Source organism: Pyxicephalus adspersus, chromosome 2 (genome assembly GCF_032062135.1).
Source record: "Pyxicephalus adspersus chromosome 2, UCB_Pads_2.0, whole genome shotgun sequence".
NCBI lineage: Eukaryota > Metazoa > Chordata > Amphibia > Anura > Pyxicephalidae > Pyxicephalus > Pyxicephalus adspersus.
In genome coordinates, this window is record NC_092859.1 from 29,397,891 (window position 1) to 29,417,274 (window position 19,384).

Here is a 19,384-nt window from a genome sequence, read left to right on the forward strand (position 1 = left end):
TCTGTGTCAGCTTTCACAGCAAAGCCTTTCTAAAACACAAGGCATGCACGCCTTACTTTTACAAATCACATGCAGAGGAACTTTATACCTTATTTTAGGGTAGTAGCTGGAAGCATGAAAAAAAAAACATTCCTTTTGCCCCTGGGCCACTTATTTTTCTAGAAGTGCTGCTTTATAAAAACAGATACAGCCTGATATACCAGGGCCATCCATTCTAAACGTCATCGGCACAATGATTGGAATCAATGGCTTCTGGGAAGCTTCACCCAAAACCCTGAGCTAACCAATGAGAAACACAATGAGGATGGGTTCGAACATTGGTCAATTTAGTGTGCTCTTTGTGGCCCTACTACAAAATGCTATTTTCCATGTAGAGTAGGAAAGGTTAGATGCTCCAGCAGCTTCTTTCTGCAATCTTTGTACCCATTGGATTTTCAGTGTGTAACTTCATTCACTTTTAACGCTTTATAGAAAAATCTGGATGATAGTCTATCATCTCCAGTCTTGGAGAGTTTTAATATATCAGGTCCTAGGTTATGGTCAACAGAAGAGAGGAAGGGTTCTGTAGTCTTATATTGTTTCTGCTGTCCTGATGAAGAAGGGCTAAGTGTTGGACACATGTTACTAGAGAGTCACCATGTGCTAATAAATGGAAATTAATATACCCACCTTATTCAAGGACTGTTAAGCTGCCGTTTATTTCTGGGTTCGGATATATTTCAATGATACTAACTGGGTAAAAAGCCAAGTTCACACTTGCGCTAAAAGGGGACACTTGACATGCTTTTACAAACCCCTTATCATTTGGTCCCTCATACACTTCCGCTTTAGGCATCACATTACCCTGAACTATTTATGCAGCAATTCACTCCACGTCCAAGAAGAAGAGAGCATTGCAGGTCAGACATCATGGGTGCCAGTCAACACAGAATAACAGTGACAAAATGATCATTTCTCAATTTTATTCTCGGCAAAGAAAAAATCAACTGTTTATACACAAAGATACGGTGCTGACAAGGTCGACATGTATAAACAGTGGATACGGCCATACTGAATATACTGCTGGCTGTAGTAGAGTCATTTATTGTCTATGGATTATGTGCCAAAACCAATACAGTGTAGGGTGACCTCAGTCCTAATACCAGAGTCCGCTGCAGAGGTGTACATTTGTACAATGTCCCAATACCGGGAACTGCATGTCACCTGTACGGCCAGAGCAAAAATATGTCATGAACAGGTTTTAGGGTAACTTTTCAGCTCTTTCACATATTTTGTTAATTGGTTGTATTTAAGATGGACCTTCAGGTAATATACTAGTTTGTCTAGTTATATTATTGCAGAAAAATTATTCAGAGCATTTTAAAAGCTATTTTAAAAAATTAAACTTTGTAAAGTCCTTTATTTTTTTACTATCTTGTGTACTGCAGCGGTTACCAAGATTGGGAACTTCTGCATCATGGACCAATCAAATGCAACAGAACTGCACAGTGCTCAAGACTAATATGCTTTTAGGCACCAAGGAGTAAAAGATACATTTTGATCTCTTGTTAAAGGTTACGGTACAAAGACTTCTGGAGTATAACATTAGCTAAATAATATTCCATGAAAAACTCATGCCAGTAAGATCACGGGGTGTATTTTACAGCTTTTAAGCCAGAATTTAGAGCCTGACAGGCTGGACCATAAACCTGGGATTTGTTGAGAAGGAATAGCCCTCATAAACACTAAATGAAGTAATTATAAAAATATAAAAGTGAAATCATTTAAAGAGACATTTCGAGTGTTGCCACAGAAGACACAAAGCCTCAGTGTGTTCATGAATCAGACAAAGGGGTTTACTGTGGTATCATCGTCACTTCTTGGCCCGAATCAAGCTCAGGGTTGTCCAATGCAATCCGCACAAGCTTGGAAACTGGCAAACTTTTCAAACAACCCTGAATAAAAGGTTTCATGTTCTAGCAGGCCTGTATATCTGCGAAAGCCATGATGAGATACAATATGAATTTTCCAGGAAGCCAAGGCCTCATGAGACAGGCTGCATAAACAGAACATAGAGCTGGTAGGGGTGCCTGGTGCAAGGACTGAGCTTAACTATTTAAAGCTTAACTTCAGAGGAATTTTACAGTTATGTATACATTAGAAAAAAAATTAAATTAAATTTATTAAGCTGTGCTTTTTTTATAAAATATTAATATGTCATTTTATATATATATATATATATATATATATATATATATATATAAAAATAATATAATTATACAGAACCACAAATTCTTTGATAGGTAAGTAATTCCTGTATATGTATTATAGCAGTGTATTTAACTCATGCCTCTTAGACAGGAGTTCTACTCAAGTTTACTTTTTCAATTCTTTTTGCTATACTTTTTCTAAATACATTTAACATATTCCTGTTTTTCTATGGTTTGCCATGTGCTTGGTTATGCTAACTCCTCCAATTTTTTTCGAACAGGGATCTCACCAATAGAGTCAAAGAGATAAAAGAAAACTATCATTTGTAGGTGGAACAACCCTTTTATTGATCGCAGACAATCAGTTCCCGGCCTTTGAACATATTCTGGTGTGAAAGCGATAAGGTCATCAGCTCTAAAGGATGACATGTTCTCATAATAATGCTGATCTGAACCTTGGAGCGATCTTCTTACATTGCAGCCTATTGCAGTTTGATATCACACTTTGTCAGTTGCAAAGTTCACAAAGCCTTGAGATTTGTAAGCATGCTGTTGGCCCCATCTTTAAAAGTCCACTTCTTTGCATCACAATCTAAGAAAATCTCGGGAATTCTTTGCTGTGTAAGAGCTGTCTACCTCAACACCTTATATACATAAATCTAACTTAAAATAGAATCAATAGGATCTCCCCAGAGTAACATATGTCCTGTACTAGGGTGACAACACTTACTGACTCCACTGTGTCTATGGAGGGAGCCATGGTTGTCACCTAGGCTGGTCTTCCTCTCTCCATCTCCTTAAAAAAAGGGTTGGTCGGGGGATCAGTAGTTAACTATAAATGTCTTAATGTTCTAAGCCGCTTACCCTGTCACAGTACTTTTCATAATGTTTTCTGTCCTTTCTGAAAATGTTATTAGCCTGAAATAGGAAAATGAATGCAGCCACTGATAAGCTGCAATGTGTTTCATTTTATTTCTAGGACTAGCTAGATTTTCAAGTGTCTGCATTACCTCTGCATGCTAGGTGTACATTTATAATGGCTAATGATGAAGTTGAATTCTTATCACAAAAAGACATACAGGGACATTGTATTGGAGAAAAGCCTGAAGAAGGCAGACCCAGCTTACATAAGAGGAGGATTGCAGACGACCACATTCTTCTGGGAGGGTACAGGACAGCATTCCACTGAGTTCTACACACCTCATCCATTGTATACCAGAGCTGATTGCAACCCACTTCCATATCTGAAGGGATACTCTTCACAATTTCTGCTTTCTTCTGCTTCTGCATTGTCATTCCAATTTAGTCTGTGCACAATAAATGCTCCATTAACCCAAGCTTTGATTCTTTGACTGAATGACCTATAAAAAGCATGTAGTGTATGAATTCTGTGACTGGACATTGAAAGAAGAGCAGTAGAGCGATGAGCTTGACTCTGCCATTCTCCATGTCAGCAGATGAACCCCATTGGCTTCCTCTCCCACTCTTAATTCTGAAAGAAGGTTAACACCAGGTCAACCTAAGGTACTTATACTGCTTGCATTATTAAATACAGAGCTGCATAAATTTGCCTCTTGGAATTTTGCCTGGAGTTCGGCTTTGAGCATTCAGACAGCAGTAGATCCCATGGCAGCAGCATGATTGGCTAAAGGCTGTAAATTTCTACCTTGCAATGCTAGGGTCCTCTCTTTGATATCTACATAGAGTTTGCATGCCATCTCCTAGCCCAAACAGGTACCTGTCTGATGTCAGAAGTTCAAAAACAATCTTTCATGAAAGTGACATAAGAACAAATGAGTACCGTACACACAGTGTGGTCTGTTTAATGGAGAGGGGAAAGGATGACTGATGCTGAAACTTAACTTTGTCCAAAACTTTCCGAAACCTAAAACTTTATACCATATCTACTGAAAAGTTGCTATGAAAGCGTTAATTGACACAAGACATCCATAAATCTGCTGCTCCAACATGTCAGAAGTTTATAGTCTTGTAAAAACGTAAAACAAGTGAGTCAAACGCCCCATGGGCACCTTTTTTCTCATGCATCCTAATTTCTCCTTCTTGCTTTCTGAGTTTACCAGTGGCCATGTCTTCACTTGAAATAACTAGCGTCCGCCTCTTTAAAACTCAGCCTGTGTGTTGTAAAATGTGCATGTTGTCCTCCTTTATACACCTTTATACAAGATTTCTCATTTCTCCAAGGATGAATCTTAAGATCAACAATGCAAAACATATGTCGCCAGCACACTAAATTCTTTATGTGCAGCTTCTACTTTTATTAGTTCATTATTGCATTAGTCACAAATTAGTTCAACGTCTGGGAACCATGGTGGATTAATGTGACAATTATGTCGTATTGGCCCTGAATTATTAAAGTTCTCCAAGGCTGGAGTGAATACACTTTCATCAGTAAAGCTGGGTAACTCAGCAAATTTGGAATGGATTTCCTAAAAGTCATTAGCTAATTTTTAGCAAATGTTTTAAAACCTGGACCTACAGATCTATTTCAGGTTTGCTGGATCACCCAGCTTCACTGCTAAAAGTGTATTTTCCCCAGGCCTTGGAGAACTTTATTAATTTAGGGTCACAGTCTTGATTACCAGATTTGTGACTAACATGTTTTGCTTGGTGATCATGGTGCCGTCCTTTGGTGACTTCCCAGAAGACAAGGTCCACTTCTGGTCCATTGTATTATGGAGTTACCTTGATTTATATCAGATCCTTCCTTTTAAGGCAAATGCCATAGAAAATCATAGGAAGCCCTGTAAATAGGTCAACATTGGGTTAAGCAAGCATCATATCTGTGGAATTCAAAAAATGAGCAACATTTATCAATTTACAATAAGACAACATTTAATTAGTCTCTATTGTTACAGACTCCCAAGTGATGTAAGGTCATCACCATGAAAAGTCTATTTGCCTTCAACAACCAATCAAATTCCCATACAAATCAAGGCACATGCAGCTATAAGGCCCATTATTCCTACTGGAATGTCCAGTGTTACACATTCATACCTTCCAACTTTTAGAGATAGGTACAAGGGACACTTCCCTGTCATTACCTATATTTTGCATAATATAAAAAAAAGAATACACAAAACTGGCCTACAATATTGTGAATCCTAGTTCCTGTATCTGGGACTTTGGTTCTGGCTAACTGGTTGCATGCTTATGATCCATGCCAAACTGGAAAAACAGGACCTAGGGCAGGAATGGAAATCCTGATGAGCCAGTGACCTTTGAAGGAGTCTGACAAGTGCAGGCTTTCTCAGTCTCATTTTTATGGGGAAGGTGATGACAGAAAACCCCACTGGCTGCTACAAAAATTAAATCAACTTTTCAAAAAAAGAACCACAAATTTTCAAAAGAAACAAATAACATATCCATAAATTTCCTTAAAAAGTTCTTAAGGACTAGGGCAACTAAAAATGATATTTAGGTGTCTCATAGATGTTGAATGGTTAAGCCACTTAACAATCTATTGTAACTCTTTGGGACTTTATTGGTGGGTTCTCTGTGCTGATGTTCTATTATAAGGGGTCCACTTTTCTTACTGGATTTCATATGAATTTTTTTCTATTTAATAATGTGGAAAATGTAGGGAACTGGAACACAAAGGTTGGCCAAAATTAACGGATGGAAACAATCAAAGTCTGAATATATGGTAAGCAGATGTCACTGTTGGACTGATACAAAAGGCTGGGGGCGGACTATGCCACAAAGCTTCAACTATAGCTAAAATTGCACTTTAGTTTGTTAGCCTGTTGGCTTTTTTTCTTTATGCATTTGTTTGTTTCCTTCTAAATTTTAGCAGCAATTTTCTTAATTTGCATTATTTATTCCTATTGTCCTATAAACTCAGAATTACTTTGTGTTCTGAGCTGTATTATACGGCAGCCATACTGCAGCTTTGTGTCATCCCAGGACAATGGAATTACGCAGATTTTTTTGAGGAAATAAATACATGGCCAAAAAAAACACAAAAGAAACAAACAGGAAACTAAAAAGAAAAGAAAAAGAAAGTTCAATGTAAAAGAGATGTTGCACAACCTGAAAACTAGTAATACGTCAATTGAAAGTAGACAATCCCTTTAAGAAAACACAAGAGCTGGGTCAGCGTTTACAAATCTGGTAGTGCCAGTCTGATTAGCAACCATACAACATAACAATAAAACCACATCTGGCAGCCATTAATGGTCCCTCCCCCCAACCAAATAACATTTTAACATCTGTGTTTAGTTTGGACAGTTTTCAGCTCTATTCCCTTCCTCCTCTAAAAGAGCTGGATGAGATTCCATAAGTTAACAAGAAAAATTACAGATGTCTTCAGTAAACCGTCCATCAGGGGTCAGCTGGAGAAAATGAGTAACCAGTTGATTTTTAAAAGATGCTTAGGAGAAGGGGCAAGGCTAATGACGCCTGCGCTAAACCTTCACGTATTGTTAGTTGGCAGATGTTTAGTCCGCTTTAGTAAGTAAAACAAAGCCAACGATGTCTTCCTGGAAAGTAACCAAAACACAGATGTGGGATCTGACCATAGGACATAAATATATGGAAACTGGCAACCTGAAACCATATAAAGTACTTCTAAAAATAAAATAAATGTACTTTGAAAACATTGGAGGGCATGTCATGATGATGACGATGATGAAAGAATTTTGACTTTAAATATGCAGCTGTAAGAATATGTAATGCGCTAGGTACAAGAACTAGAACTAGTTTAAGTTCTACCAGCTGAAGACCAGCTGCAGGTTCACAGGCCTTCAAAGGTGACCTCTTTGCAAAAATAATCCATTAGGAGCACAAAATTAGTTTTTATTAAAAATATTGCAATTAAAAAACACTCCAAAAAATAATTCAGTGTTTTAACCAGGATTCAATGGAACCCTAAAGTTCCTCCAGAGAATGCTAGGGGTCCCTTGGCCCATGAGCAATTTGGACATCTCAGGTCAATTACCAATGACACCAATGATCTTTTTGGCTATCAGTAGGGGTTACATTCTTCCCACGGACCACCACACTAATATAGTGTGAGCTGTGGATATAGTAATTATACAAAGGGTTCCCTGAAGACCTGAAAGTTATTTCAAGGGGTCCCCCCATTTTAAAAAAGTAGAGAGAGGCTGCAACAATTATTACACAGGATAATGAATATTAGACCTTCTGCCAAAAAAACATATTTGGAAGCACAAAAACTCCAAGGCCCTTTTTTAAAAAATCAGCCAGAATATCAAACTTTATTATGTCAGAATGAGAAGAGCCAGCACCCAGAAAAGGGAAATAGATTGAAGACCTGATGTTCCCACTTGCTCAATTGTAAGCTCTTTGGGGCAGGGTCCTATCATCCTCGTCACTGTCTGTGTTCACCTGTCACTGGCAACCCCTATTTAATGTACAGGGCTGTGTAATATGTTGGCGCTTTATAAACCCTGTTTATTAATAATATTATTATTAATAATGTTCTCATCCATGACCCTTTGACATGCTTCCTCTCTCTAGACCCTGCATTCTCCCCATTGCATGAGTAGTGACTGTACCCGGTCCTCTGACACATTTTGCCCCATATTAGAGTTTTGTCACCCCTATGAATAAATTATATTAGCGAGACAACTGCATTAGCTTCTGAGATTAAAAAGGAAGAAAAACAACCCTTGTATATGTATTTGATTTATGTATTAGGCTGTCTGGCTGGAGTTAAGCTTTAAAGTGCATCAGTACCAAGACAACGGATATTGGAAGGCTAGCAGGCTGCAAGGACTCTGGAGCAACAGAAAGGTAAAAGAGCTAAGATTCCAATAACTGCATTGTGAAGTTTGAAAGTAAAATCTTATTTACAGATACAGAAGGCAGGTATGACTTTTCCTACTTTTCCAACTTTCACTTAAAGAAAAGGTACAAAAGGTGACTCAATACAGAAATATGAGATGGGTCGGCTTGTTTTAAAGGAAGATATTTCAGTGTGTATGATCTAAACAAAGGTTAACTCCTAACTATGATCTTTAAACACATGTGTGGCAAAGCAGACTGGTATAAAAAGTAAAATAAACAAAAAAGTTAAAAAAAAAATCTGACATCACAACTCAAATGCTAAGAGCAAAAATAAACTTTATAAGTGCAGAGGCCCAAAAGTTCAGGTTAAGCGATTCTATTTATTCAAGATAAGGGTGATTTCTCAGAATATTGTCGCATAATGTGTACACAATGAAGTGCGAAGATAAAAATGAAAAACATGAGGTAGTGAGAGTTGAAAAAAAAATGGACTCTAATCTTGGAAAATATGCTGACTTGTCTTTTCTTCTGATATTATCGCACCACACTCTACAACTGTGTGATAGAAAAATCTAAAAGTAAGCATTACTTACCTTTGTCTTCTTGAGCGTTTCAGATGGTAAATTTCTGCCGCTGGAAATGATCTTTATAGATTGTTTCCATTGACAGTATAATGATCTTGTGCTGTACACACAGAACTGTTCAGTTCTATGGAAAGGACAGGGGGAATTTAAATAAAAATGAAATTGCAGAGATCGTTCCTATTCGCTCACTTGTGGCAGATCACTAAATGATGTTGGAGACCGATGTACACACGCTAGATTTTTGCCCCGTACAATTACGAGCATTGGCAATCATCTAGCATCTGTACAAATCTTTAGAACAAGGGCCACTTGTTATGCAAATATTGACATACCGGTGTGAAGTCAATGCTCCAGCATTCCTGTGTCTCTGTGGGTTGGTAAGAGGAACTGCAATGCATAGAGGAAAACAGGGTGGGGGTTTGATTGCTTGGACTGGGTGCTCCTGGAGTGGATTAGGAAGACATGGTTTGTGAGGCAACTTTATATACAAGTTACTGTACTTTTATGATAACTTTCAGATCCTTGAAAGCAATCGTGATCCCAAACTTCCACCCCGATGCAGCTGGAAAGTCATTTAAGGTGAAAGCTGGACAAAAGGAATTTGTAGAACCATTTCTAGAATGTCTGCTGAAGGATGGAAAGTTTTTAAAAAGGGTTTGATGCCGTGGGCTTAGATGGCAGATATGTACAGGCGTATAAAAAGCCAAGCAGATTTTTAGGTTATAAAAGCCCCCCACCCCCCTAAATAGATGAAATGACACCAGAACACCAACACTGGACAATAGGAACAGACAAACAGTAGTGGCTAAACCCTAAAATGAAAGTGTTATATTCTGCAGCATGCCAGGCATTAGATGTTTTTTTTCTGCTTTATTTTTACTTGGTGGTCCTGCCTGTAACACACTTCCTGTCCCAAGCTGACAACTCACTCACTGTATTGTATCTATGATGGAGTAGTGTTGTCACCCTGAAAAGGAAGTATGTTAAAAGCACAAAATAAGTTTGCAATATTTTAAAGGACCAGAATGGCATAATCAGAAATGCTCTAATATAACTTTTGACCATTATTTCCAAAGATTACAAAGATTTTCCAGTACGATAGGAAATCTCTACAACCAGTGTTTTGATTCTTTTCTTCCAAGGAACAGAAACAAAGGACTCTCTCTGTAACATGAAAAATTCAGAGGCATCAAATCAGTAGTGAGCCCCAGTTCCCCTTACAATCGAATCCAGTCCCTGTCTACCCCAGGGGTGCCCACACTTTTTTGGCTTGCAAGCTACTTTTAAAATGACCAAGTCAAAATGATCTACGAACAATAAAAAGTTGGACTTAATAACTTCTGTGCGCGGTGGAGTTTATTTTGAAATGCAGGGCTCTGTCATCGAATTGCGTTGCCTTTGCGATCTACCGGTAGATCACGATCCATCACGATCGCGCCCCTGATCTACCCATTGTCCCCCTAGAACCAACCTAAACAATACTATATACTCCTACAATGATGTCAAAGTGACTGGTCCTCTTTAAAACTCAATAAGTATTTATTTTGGGCCACATTTCTAGCAATCTTTTTTCTAGTCCTCACATGTAGTATTTAAATGGCACTTATCACATTACAGTAACAAAGAACTGTGTGCATATTATGCAGAGACTGAATTTGATTCCATTGCGGCTGGTATGAGAGGTCCTTAGTTTAACACCCCACTCCTCCCCCAAGCCCCGGTAGCAATCACTTTGTGGATTCAGGCCACATCGAGATATGTATTTAGTAGTTAGTTAGTAGTTAGTTTTATTATATGTTTCTGAATCTGCCTGGCACCAACCAGCCAGACTCAGCTAGAACTATACCATTGCTTGCGGTTTCCCGGCGAGAAAGCTGCCATTAAAGAGACAGTTGGAAACAATTTCATATATCACCGCCAGAGAAAGAAGTTTAAATTATAATGTGTATGTATACCCCAAAAACAAAACATCTATATTGCAGCTTAGCAGGCCATAGATGTGGTGACTGCATTGGTTTTCTTTCATCAGCCCTTTTTTTTTCACCTGGTGAACCTCCCATTAACACACTTCCTGTCCTAAGGTGACAACACTTAAACCGCATACACACTTGCAATTATAGTCGTTGGAAAGGAAATCTTTCACAATACTTTCCAACGACTAGGCACTCCACGATGCATGAACGATGCTGTACATATAGCACCGTTGTGCTCTATGCAGAGCGGAGGGGGTGAGCAACGGAGCGGCACCCCGCTTCGCGCTCTACTCCTTCACTTGCATTACGATCGTTCGTCATTCATCATCCGTGGATGCGCCAGGATGGTCGTTCGGACGATGAACAACGCATGCTGTACACACTTCAGATTCTCGTCTGATATTGGCTGAGAACTATTGGAAGTGTGTACGTAGTACTCCCTGCACTTTATTTATGACAGTGTTACCACGATAGGCTGATCTCCTGATTTGGTCTACAAACACCTCCCTCTCTTCTCATTACTTTTACACACACAGGAATTGTTTTATGGTTTACAGAGAGCTATGAAAGCTGATTAAAGTGCAGAAAATATACTTATCTTGAAAAAAAATGAAAACTTATGCAGGCACCACATCTATAACTTGGTAAGCTGCAATATACTGTTTTTTTTCTCAGGTTCAAATATCCCGATTCGGTACCAAGGGGTCAAGGCATGTGTTGGACTTGATCAAGCAACTATGTATCAGTGGCTTTAAGCAATGCACATACGTGCAATAATTATTAGTGGAAAATGAACAAATAACATCAGATCAACGATTATTCACGATTATTTGGAACAATCATTTAGTGCACAATTCTGTACATGCTGAAACGATACGATAGTTCAAAGATAATCTAATAATGTACACACACTAGATACAATCATTTGAACGATGCAGGAACCCCACATGTACCCCACAACCATCCACGATCACTGAACGACCGTACACACAATAGATAGTGAACAATCGTCGCCCAATCAGATCAGCTCATCGTATATTTCCAGCGACATTACTAATGAGAATAAATTGTCATTGGCTGATTGTGCTGCTGTGTTCTTGCGGGCTTACAAAGATATTTGAAGCCCGCAGCATTGATAACATTTCCCACCATTGCAGCCAGGTACCATATAGCAGTCATATGTGGAGCAGCTTTGACAATCAGCTGCAGACAGAAGCTCAGATTTCAAAGGCTTTGCACCCTTGAAGACCCCCAGACAACAAACCCAGAGCCCCACCAGGCCCAGCAAGTCCTTATGTACATCCAGATGTTGTCACACTGACACAGATCTGAAACTATGCTATTAGTGGAAGCGTGGCTGAAACCAACAGCTAACCAGCCAGGAGCAGATTACAGGTCTCTGACCACAAAATTCTTTGTTCTCTTTGTCTCAGAGTCCAGGAAAATGTAACTCACAATCTACCAGCAGTATACATAAAATTGTATGTGGTTATCATTTAAAAGGGTATTTCCCCCCTAGAATACAGCACTTGCATTTGAGACATGACCAGAATGAATATGATCAGTAAAACTGATTTCTATGTTGCTTCTGTCTGCCTAACACTGTGATTGTATTGGGATTGTATCAGTTGGAACAGATTTGTGGGGGTTGTAACATGCCATTGTTATAGGGACACATGCACTATTAAATCACAGGTTATGTGTGTTACCAGGTTACAATTATATTTATCTAGAATGGCATCCTAACACACTAAGACAATGGAGTTCTGACAAATGTGTAGCAGGACCTCCTTGTGTTGTATTGCACTGAGCACTACGATGCCTGTCTGCTGCATTGCAAGTATAGTCAATGGAATGCAACACGCAGGACTGCAGAAATATTATACCCAAGGACAGGAAAATTATTACCTTTTATGCTCTATCATAACTGCCAAAGACGTAAGCATACCTATATACCTCCCTATACAGTACAAGGGTTTCCACACTGTGTCTTAGGAGGATACAAGAATGCCGTCTATACAACAAATGGAGAGCCCGCCATTATGTCAACCAAAACACCACAGACAGGAAGCAAAACTTGACCTTCTGCCTGGGATTCCCAACTATGACTCTTAAAACATCAATGGAGATTCCTGTTATAGCTGAACTTCAGAAAAAAAAACACCAAGGACAGAATCGAGTTATATACTGAATAAAACATAACAACATGGATTTTTATGTAGCTGATATAAATGTCTGATTACTTGAGTTGGCCCTCCTATAGTTCTATAGACACAAATGTGATTGTAGGAAGCTCCAAACACAGACAGATATATTCAGCTGATCACAATAAACAGGAAAGTCTACAGCATACAATTACAGTGAAATAATAAGTATTGTGCCGCTATACACATGGGTAATACCTATTTAACCTATGTCTGATTACAAGTCTACCAGACACTGCTTATCAGCACATAAATGTTAGGTGAGAAAGAAAACACATGATATGTGATTATTACAAGACTGGGTGAAAGATATTCACTTAGATCATAGTACATTGGTCTATATTGATAGATAGATAGATAGATAGATAGATAGATAGATAGATAGATAGATAGATAGATAGATAGATAGGTAATAGGTAGAAAGATAGATAGATAGATAGATAGATAGATAGATAGATAGATAGATAGATAGATAATAGATAGATAGATAGATAGATGATAGATAGATAGATGGATAGATAGATAGATAGATAGATAGATAGATAGATAGATAGACAGATAGATAGATAATAGGTAGGTAGATAGATAGATAATAGATGGATAGATAGATAGATAGATAGATAGATAGATAGATAGATAGATAATAGATAGATACATTGATACATAGATAATAGATAGATAGATAGATAGATAGATAGATAGATAGATAGATAATAGGTAGGTAGATAGATAGATAATAGATGGATAGATAGATAGATAGATAGATAGATAGATAGATAGATAGATAGATGATAATAGATAGATAGATAGATAGATAGATAGATAGATAGATAGATAGATAGATGTGGGTTGGAGTCTGTGTGATGCATTCTCTATGGGCGTACCAGTTGCTTGTCTTTGCATCCATTCCATGGCAGCAGCAAAGCAGACTGGCAAATTGCTTCCAATGGAAGGCTTTGGCATTTTGTTCAAACAACACTCATTTTATTGATTTCAAACACAGAATATTTACATTGAGAGAGAAGGGTTTGTTAGTACACCTATGATCTCTTGCAGACTTTCTGTATCACAGCCAAGCATTCCTGAGCAGTGGTTGCAGCCTGTATAGTATACAGTGTATACAGCTGTGAGGATGATGGGCAGACATGTGTGTGACTACAGAAGTGCATACAGACATACCACAGTGCATTTAGGAAATGGGAGATACCAATCATCACCCAATCATCTTACACAGCTCTTTACTAAAACAATTCTCACAACCGCTCAATATTAGTTTATAAACTATTCTGTGATACTGGAAGTTTTAGTACTTTTTATGTGCACTCACCCTCTGTAAAAGTCTGATGATCACATAATGTATCTATGTGTGTACTGTGACACTTTTCCTGGTGCTGGGAGCATGGTTTTAATAATGGGATGTATTGTCAAAGGCTGACAAAGCACTAGTATATAATTTCCATTACCAGAACCTGTATTTGTGAATTCCATCACATATACAAAAGCTCCTAAGGATTTGGGAGGTTACCTGGCTTCTGTTTTTTAATAGTCATCAAAACTTTCAGGTTGCAACAGCTGAATACTTTACATGTGCATAAAAAAAAGGGTGTGCAGTTTTTTTTTGTTTGTTTTAGACAGAAAAGTCTTTCCTGTGCAAGGATGTTGCCTTGCTCTCTTTATAAAAGCAGGGGTCTCTCTGTTGACGTATGCTAAATTGGAACTAGAGTTCACCAGTCAGAAGGGAGCTTGCACTGTATTAATTACAGTTGAATCTCTGCAGAGAGGCCAATGCTTCCACAAACAGAGAAGGGCCTTTTTTTCTGGTTCAGTGCCTTACCACACATTTGGCCTAATTTATCAAAGCTCTCCAAGACTGGAGGACATAGACTGTCATAGGTGTGATCCACAAAACCTGAAATTTATCTGGTCCAGGATTGAAACCATTCGCAATGATTTTTAATAAATCCAATTCAGGTTTGCTGGATCGCCCAGGTCCTCCCACGATTGTCTATTTAGTCTTGAACAGCTTTAATAAATCAGGCCCATTGTATTCTGCAATGCACATTCTTTGAGCTTAGTTCTCATATTAGGTTGAGGGGGGGCATTGTGATAACACTTGGGTTAATGCATGCGTTATCCATAGGCACAACAGCTCAGGGGTGTGATAATACCCCACAAACAATACAATTCATAATCTTGACTTGTGTCCCTGCCTGACCTGTATACAAAAATGGATGTGCTCTTCACAACATTAGCAATTCATGGTGGTGATACTGGAGATATTGGTTCAGAGGAATACAAACAAGGTTGGTGCATAACAACCACACAAGGAGAACACACAAACCTACTCCTCAAACAATGGGGATTTGTTAGAAAGGTCAGTGTCTTGTCTCAATGCAGATGGATTGAACTTTTCAACAAAATCCTGTTGGGCAAACACAACTTCCTACAGCTCTGTTTACCCATTTGTTTAATGCGTAGAAATTGTGCTTTAAACACAAAATAAACATGCATACTTTAAACAGAGTGCCCTGACCTGACAAAAAAACTCACTAGGACCAAATAATGGGAAACAGAAGCGTCACCATGTACCCCCAAAGGTGTGCATTCAGTAAATCCTTTTATAAAACAAATTCTAACTATTACAGAATGCTGACAACGCTAAGCCAATGTTACACAATTGAAAGCAATGTTGTCAGTCTCTTTCTTTTGACTTTTGGGCTACATATCAGGTCTGGCAGGCAACAGTTTTTCAGTTGGTGGCAGGATATCCAAGTATGAAACTTTGCAGTATATTTGCAGTAAAAACCGTATACAGTCAGACATGTTGAAAACATTATGTTGACAATTTACTAAAATAGAGCATGTTCTCTGCAAAGTGAATTCTGTGGGTGTCAATTCCAAAAAAATCTGGTGAATCCATTGGGTTGATATCATTCAAGCATGTGTAGAGATGTCCTTAGACAGCTATGGATCATGCACAGAGCCATGCATGTGCAGCCAGATGACATTCACATCTGTAGGCAGTACCAGCATATCATTATTTAATGTACAGCGCTGCGTAATATGTTGGCGCTATATATATCCTGTTTATTATTATTAATAATAATAATAATAATATTTGTCATACACATGCAATTCTTATCAATCTTTAATCCAATGTCTGTACCTAGCTACATAGCTAAGGAGCTCTCCAACAATATGAAACCTCTTTATTTACTATGCCTGGTGCTGAAAATCCACTTCTATGCATTCTATCACATATACCTGTTGTGTCCCAGACACACAAATTGTGCTACTGTCAGTGTGGCTCTAAATAGCCGAGGATGTTGTACCAATGACGTATTCCTGTGGTGTGCCTATAACTACGGAAAGCCCCAGAAACCAATCAGCATTACTGGAACCAGATCTGAATAACCCTTTTATTCTCATTAACTTCTCCATGTGTCATTACGTTCTAATGACTTGTTGTTCCCTTTCCCTAAACAAATAACTACAAAACCTGCATTCTACAAATGTAACGCTTGTTAGTATTTGGAGTTTAAATGCACACTTCAAAGAGTTCTACTTCAAAATCCGTCATGACTCCCCCCTCATCACAGCTGTTAACAATCGCTGGCTTCCTTCCAGGTGTGACAGCAGCAACATCTGTATATTCAGTATAGGGGCCCCCTTTAAGGATGAAATAAGACTGCAAAATGCTGGAATATGATCCAATCCTTTTATACCTTTACTAGGAATGCAAGTGGTTCCTTAACAGACTTGTTAAAAGTTGTTCCAGTGAAATCTCCTCCCTCCTCCATCATTCCAAATGTAACATTGGAATGCAGCTGCAAAAAATAACTCAGACAGCACAAAGGTTTCCACAATGGTGAAAAATGATTCCCTGGGATGAGAATATCTGTCAATCCATTGGTGTGCAATATAAATCATGATGATCCTATACTGTATATATTGACCTCTGACAGCTGCAAACCTAATATAATATACAGATCAATAGAAATCATTTATAGGATGATGTATATAGAGTAATGCGTCATATACAGTATAATACTATATCATATACATATATGTGTGTTTCTAAACCAGAGGTTCCCAGGGGTTCCATGAGCAATGTGCAGTTTGTGACTCTCAGGTCAGTTTAGGTGACACCAATGATTTTTTGGGTGACATTCTTCCAATGGTCAGCAATATAAGGGATATTCATACTACTGATCCCCACACTAATGTATTGTAAGATGCATGCTGTAGATAAAGTAACTATAGCAGGGACTGAAGACCTGAACTTTATTTTAGGTGTTCCCCCACTGATATATAAAATATAGTACAATGACCGCAAGAGAAGCAAACAGTACGCAAATTAAAATTATGGAGGGCGAACATGATGGTGATTTTTAATAAAGCCATTGACTTTAGGTGCAATCGTTCCCCTGAAACTCATGATAAATCACTGGCAATAGATTGCTGTACATACAACAGCACAGCATACATTAGTAATAGGGATTAAAGGATAATGATGCTCCAGTTCTGTGCAATAACTTCTGAAGTTTGATAGTCTGATCAGGCTACAAAAATTATCCTTGATCACCTGGGATTATTAGAAAAATATGCATAATTATTATTATTAAACAGGATTTATATAGGGCCAACATATTATGCAGCGCTGTATATATGATGGCTTGGGTTTACCAATAGGGATGCCAATCCCATGATCAATGTATTGCTATGAACACAATGGGCCTGATTTATTAAAGCTCAAGTCTGGAGAGGATACTTTCATCAGTGAAGCTGGGTGATCCAGCAAAGCTGGAATGGATCTGATCTGGATTGAAAACATTTGCTAACAAATAACTAATGACTGGGTCACCCAGCTTCACTATTAAAAGTGTATTCTCTTCAGCCTTGGAGAGCTTTAATAAATCAGGGCCAATAAATTGAACCTTATTAGTCAATGATCCTTATGCTTTAAAGCAATCTTAGCATGGGTGTTCTGATGCCACGCGCTTTGCGCCAGTGCAGGTTGGCAAGTTTTCTGTGACTGGCATCAATGCCTTGGCAACAGGTTACATTTATGGAATACATCTGCTTATACTTGGCATGGTAATAATATTTATTTTGATCATCACTGTACATCCTAATATTATGGTAACAATCCAATGATGGTTTTCTCACCGTATTGTAAAGCGAATCGCTCTCGGCCACCTCGGACAGCTCGCTCAGTTTGCGATCCCATTGGATGACGGGGTCTCCACTTTCCAATATTTCCATTTTTCGGTTACAGAAAGGAACAAATTAGGATTTCTGACTAAGAAGTAAAATCAATTTGACAATAAAATCCAGCAGACCCCCAAAAGCAATCAGTGTGTGTGGGGTGTTATCAGCTGATCACAGAAGTTTAAAGGGACTCAATGGGTAGTCAGTAATTTGCAAATATAAAGTACCAAGTCCTGATGGATGTGTCTGTGCAGAATAGGCAGTGCTGCTGTGATGATCGGGGGATGAGGTGCAATGGAATTGGGTTCCCAGTGATGAGGCGCCGGTGAGGTCCTGTGGGAGGTCAGGGTAATAATAGTGAGCGAAGAGCCCAAATCTCATCCAACTCCACTGGAGAGTCCAGGATCAGACTGACAGGCTAACCCAGCCCACGCCCCCTCCTGCGATACAAACACGCCCCCTCTTCTTTCTTAACCAATCGATTTTCAGTTTGAGCTAGACTACATGCGTCTAAGCCAACCAGTGCATCGCTAATGCCCCCAGGGAAAACGCAGCTGTAAAGCTCAGGAATGCGGGTGGGACTTGGTTTGTTTGATAACTCCAAAAACCAATGGGAAGGCGAGCGGAGGCGTGACCCAAGGATCAAATGGATGACTGACGCTACTAACGACTAATAAGCATACAGAATAACATGGCGCGCCCAATCAGATAAGGACAAGAATATATTTGAGCTACCAACACTGGGGGAAACCCTGCCCACATACAGTACCTGGAAGTGTTCCGCTTATTCTGAGGATGAGCCGTATTTATTATAATACTGGGGCCAGCCATTTTATTTATACTGTGCTGATATTCAGGTATTGTAAAATACAAGCAATTAGTTGGTATTGTTGGTATTATTTTATATGCAATGTTGAGATTTATTTATATGTATACCACACGCTGAAATAAAAATAAAATATTTAAAAATATAACACTACTAAAATATGGTACCGGTATATATATATATATGGTATATTATTATTATTATTTTTATTATTATTATTATTATTAATAATAAACAGGATTTATAAAGCGCCAACATTACACAGCGCTGTACATTAAATAGGGGGGTTAGAAATGACAGACAGATACAGACAGTGGCACAGGAGGGGACCCTGCCCTGAAGAGCTTATAATCTGGGATAATCATTTATATAGAGAGTCACATAAGACATTGCAATAACATTAATACTCTAAACTCAAAAGGCTCTATTTATCAAACGGGATCTTCCCACAAACATGTTCCCTGGTGGTAATCAATTATTGCCATTGAAACATGTGGACCTGAAAGATTCCCACAAGTGAATGTTTGAGGGAATGTTAGAATCCCTGTTTTATAAATAGAGCCCAAAGTGTACTGACAAAATGATATATGTACCCATAGATGTGAGATGTCAGTAACAACTAAAGAAT

At 38.5% G+C, this 19,384-nt stretch overlaps 1 protein-coding gene across 2 annotated transcripts in view; it reads right to left on the reverse strand.

Moving 5' to 3' along the window:
* CREB3L2 (cAMP responsive element binding protein 3 like 2) overlaps window positions 1-18,357 on the reverse strand; it is a 44,971-nt gene extending 26,614 nt beyond the window's left edge. The window contains exon 1 of one of the 2 annotated variants that reach the window (XM_072400200.1): window positions 17,889-18,357. In XM_072400200.1, the coding sequence (XP_072256301.1) occupies window positions 17,889-17,984 (96 nt within the window). In that variant the 5' untranslated portion in view covers window positions 17,985-18,357. The remainder of the gene's footprint in view (window positions 1-17,888) is intronic. The other variant, XM_072400199.1, reaches the window with a different exon arrangement.
* Window positions 18,358-19,384: the final 1,027 nt, after the last annotated feature.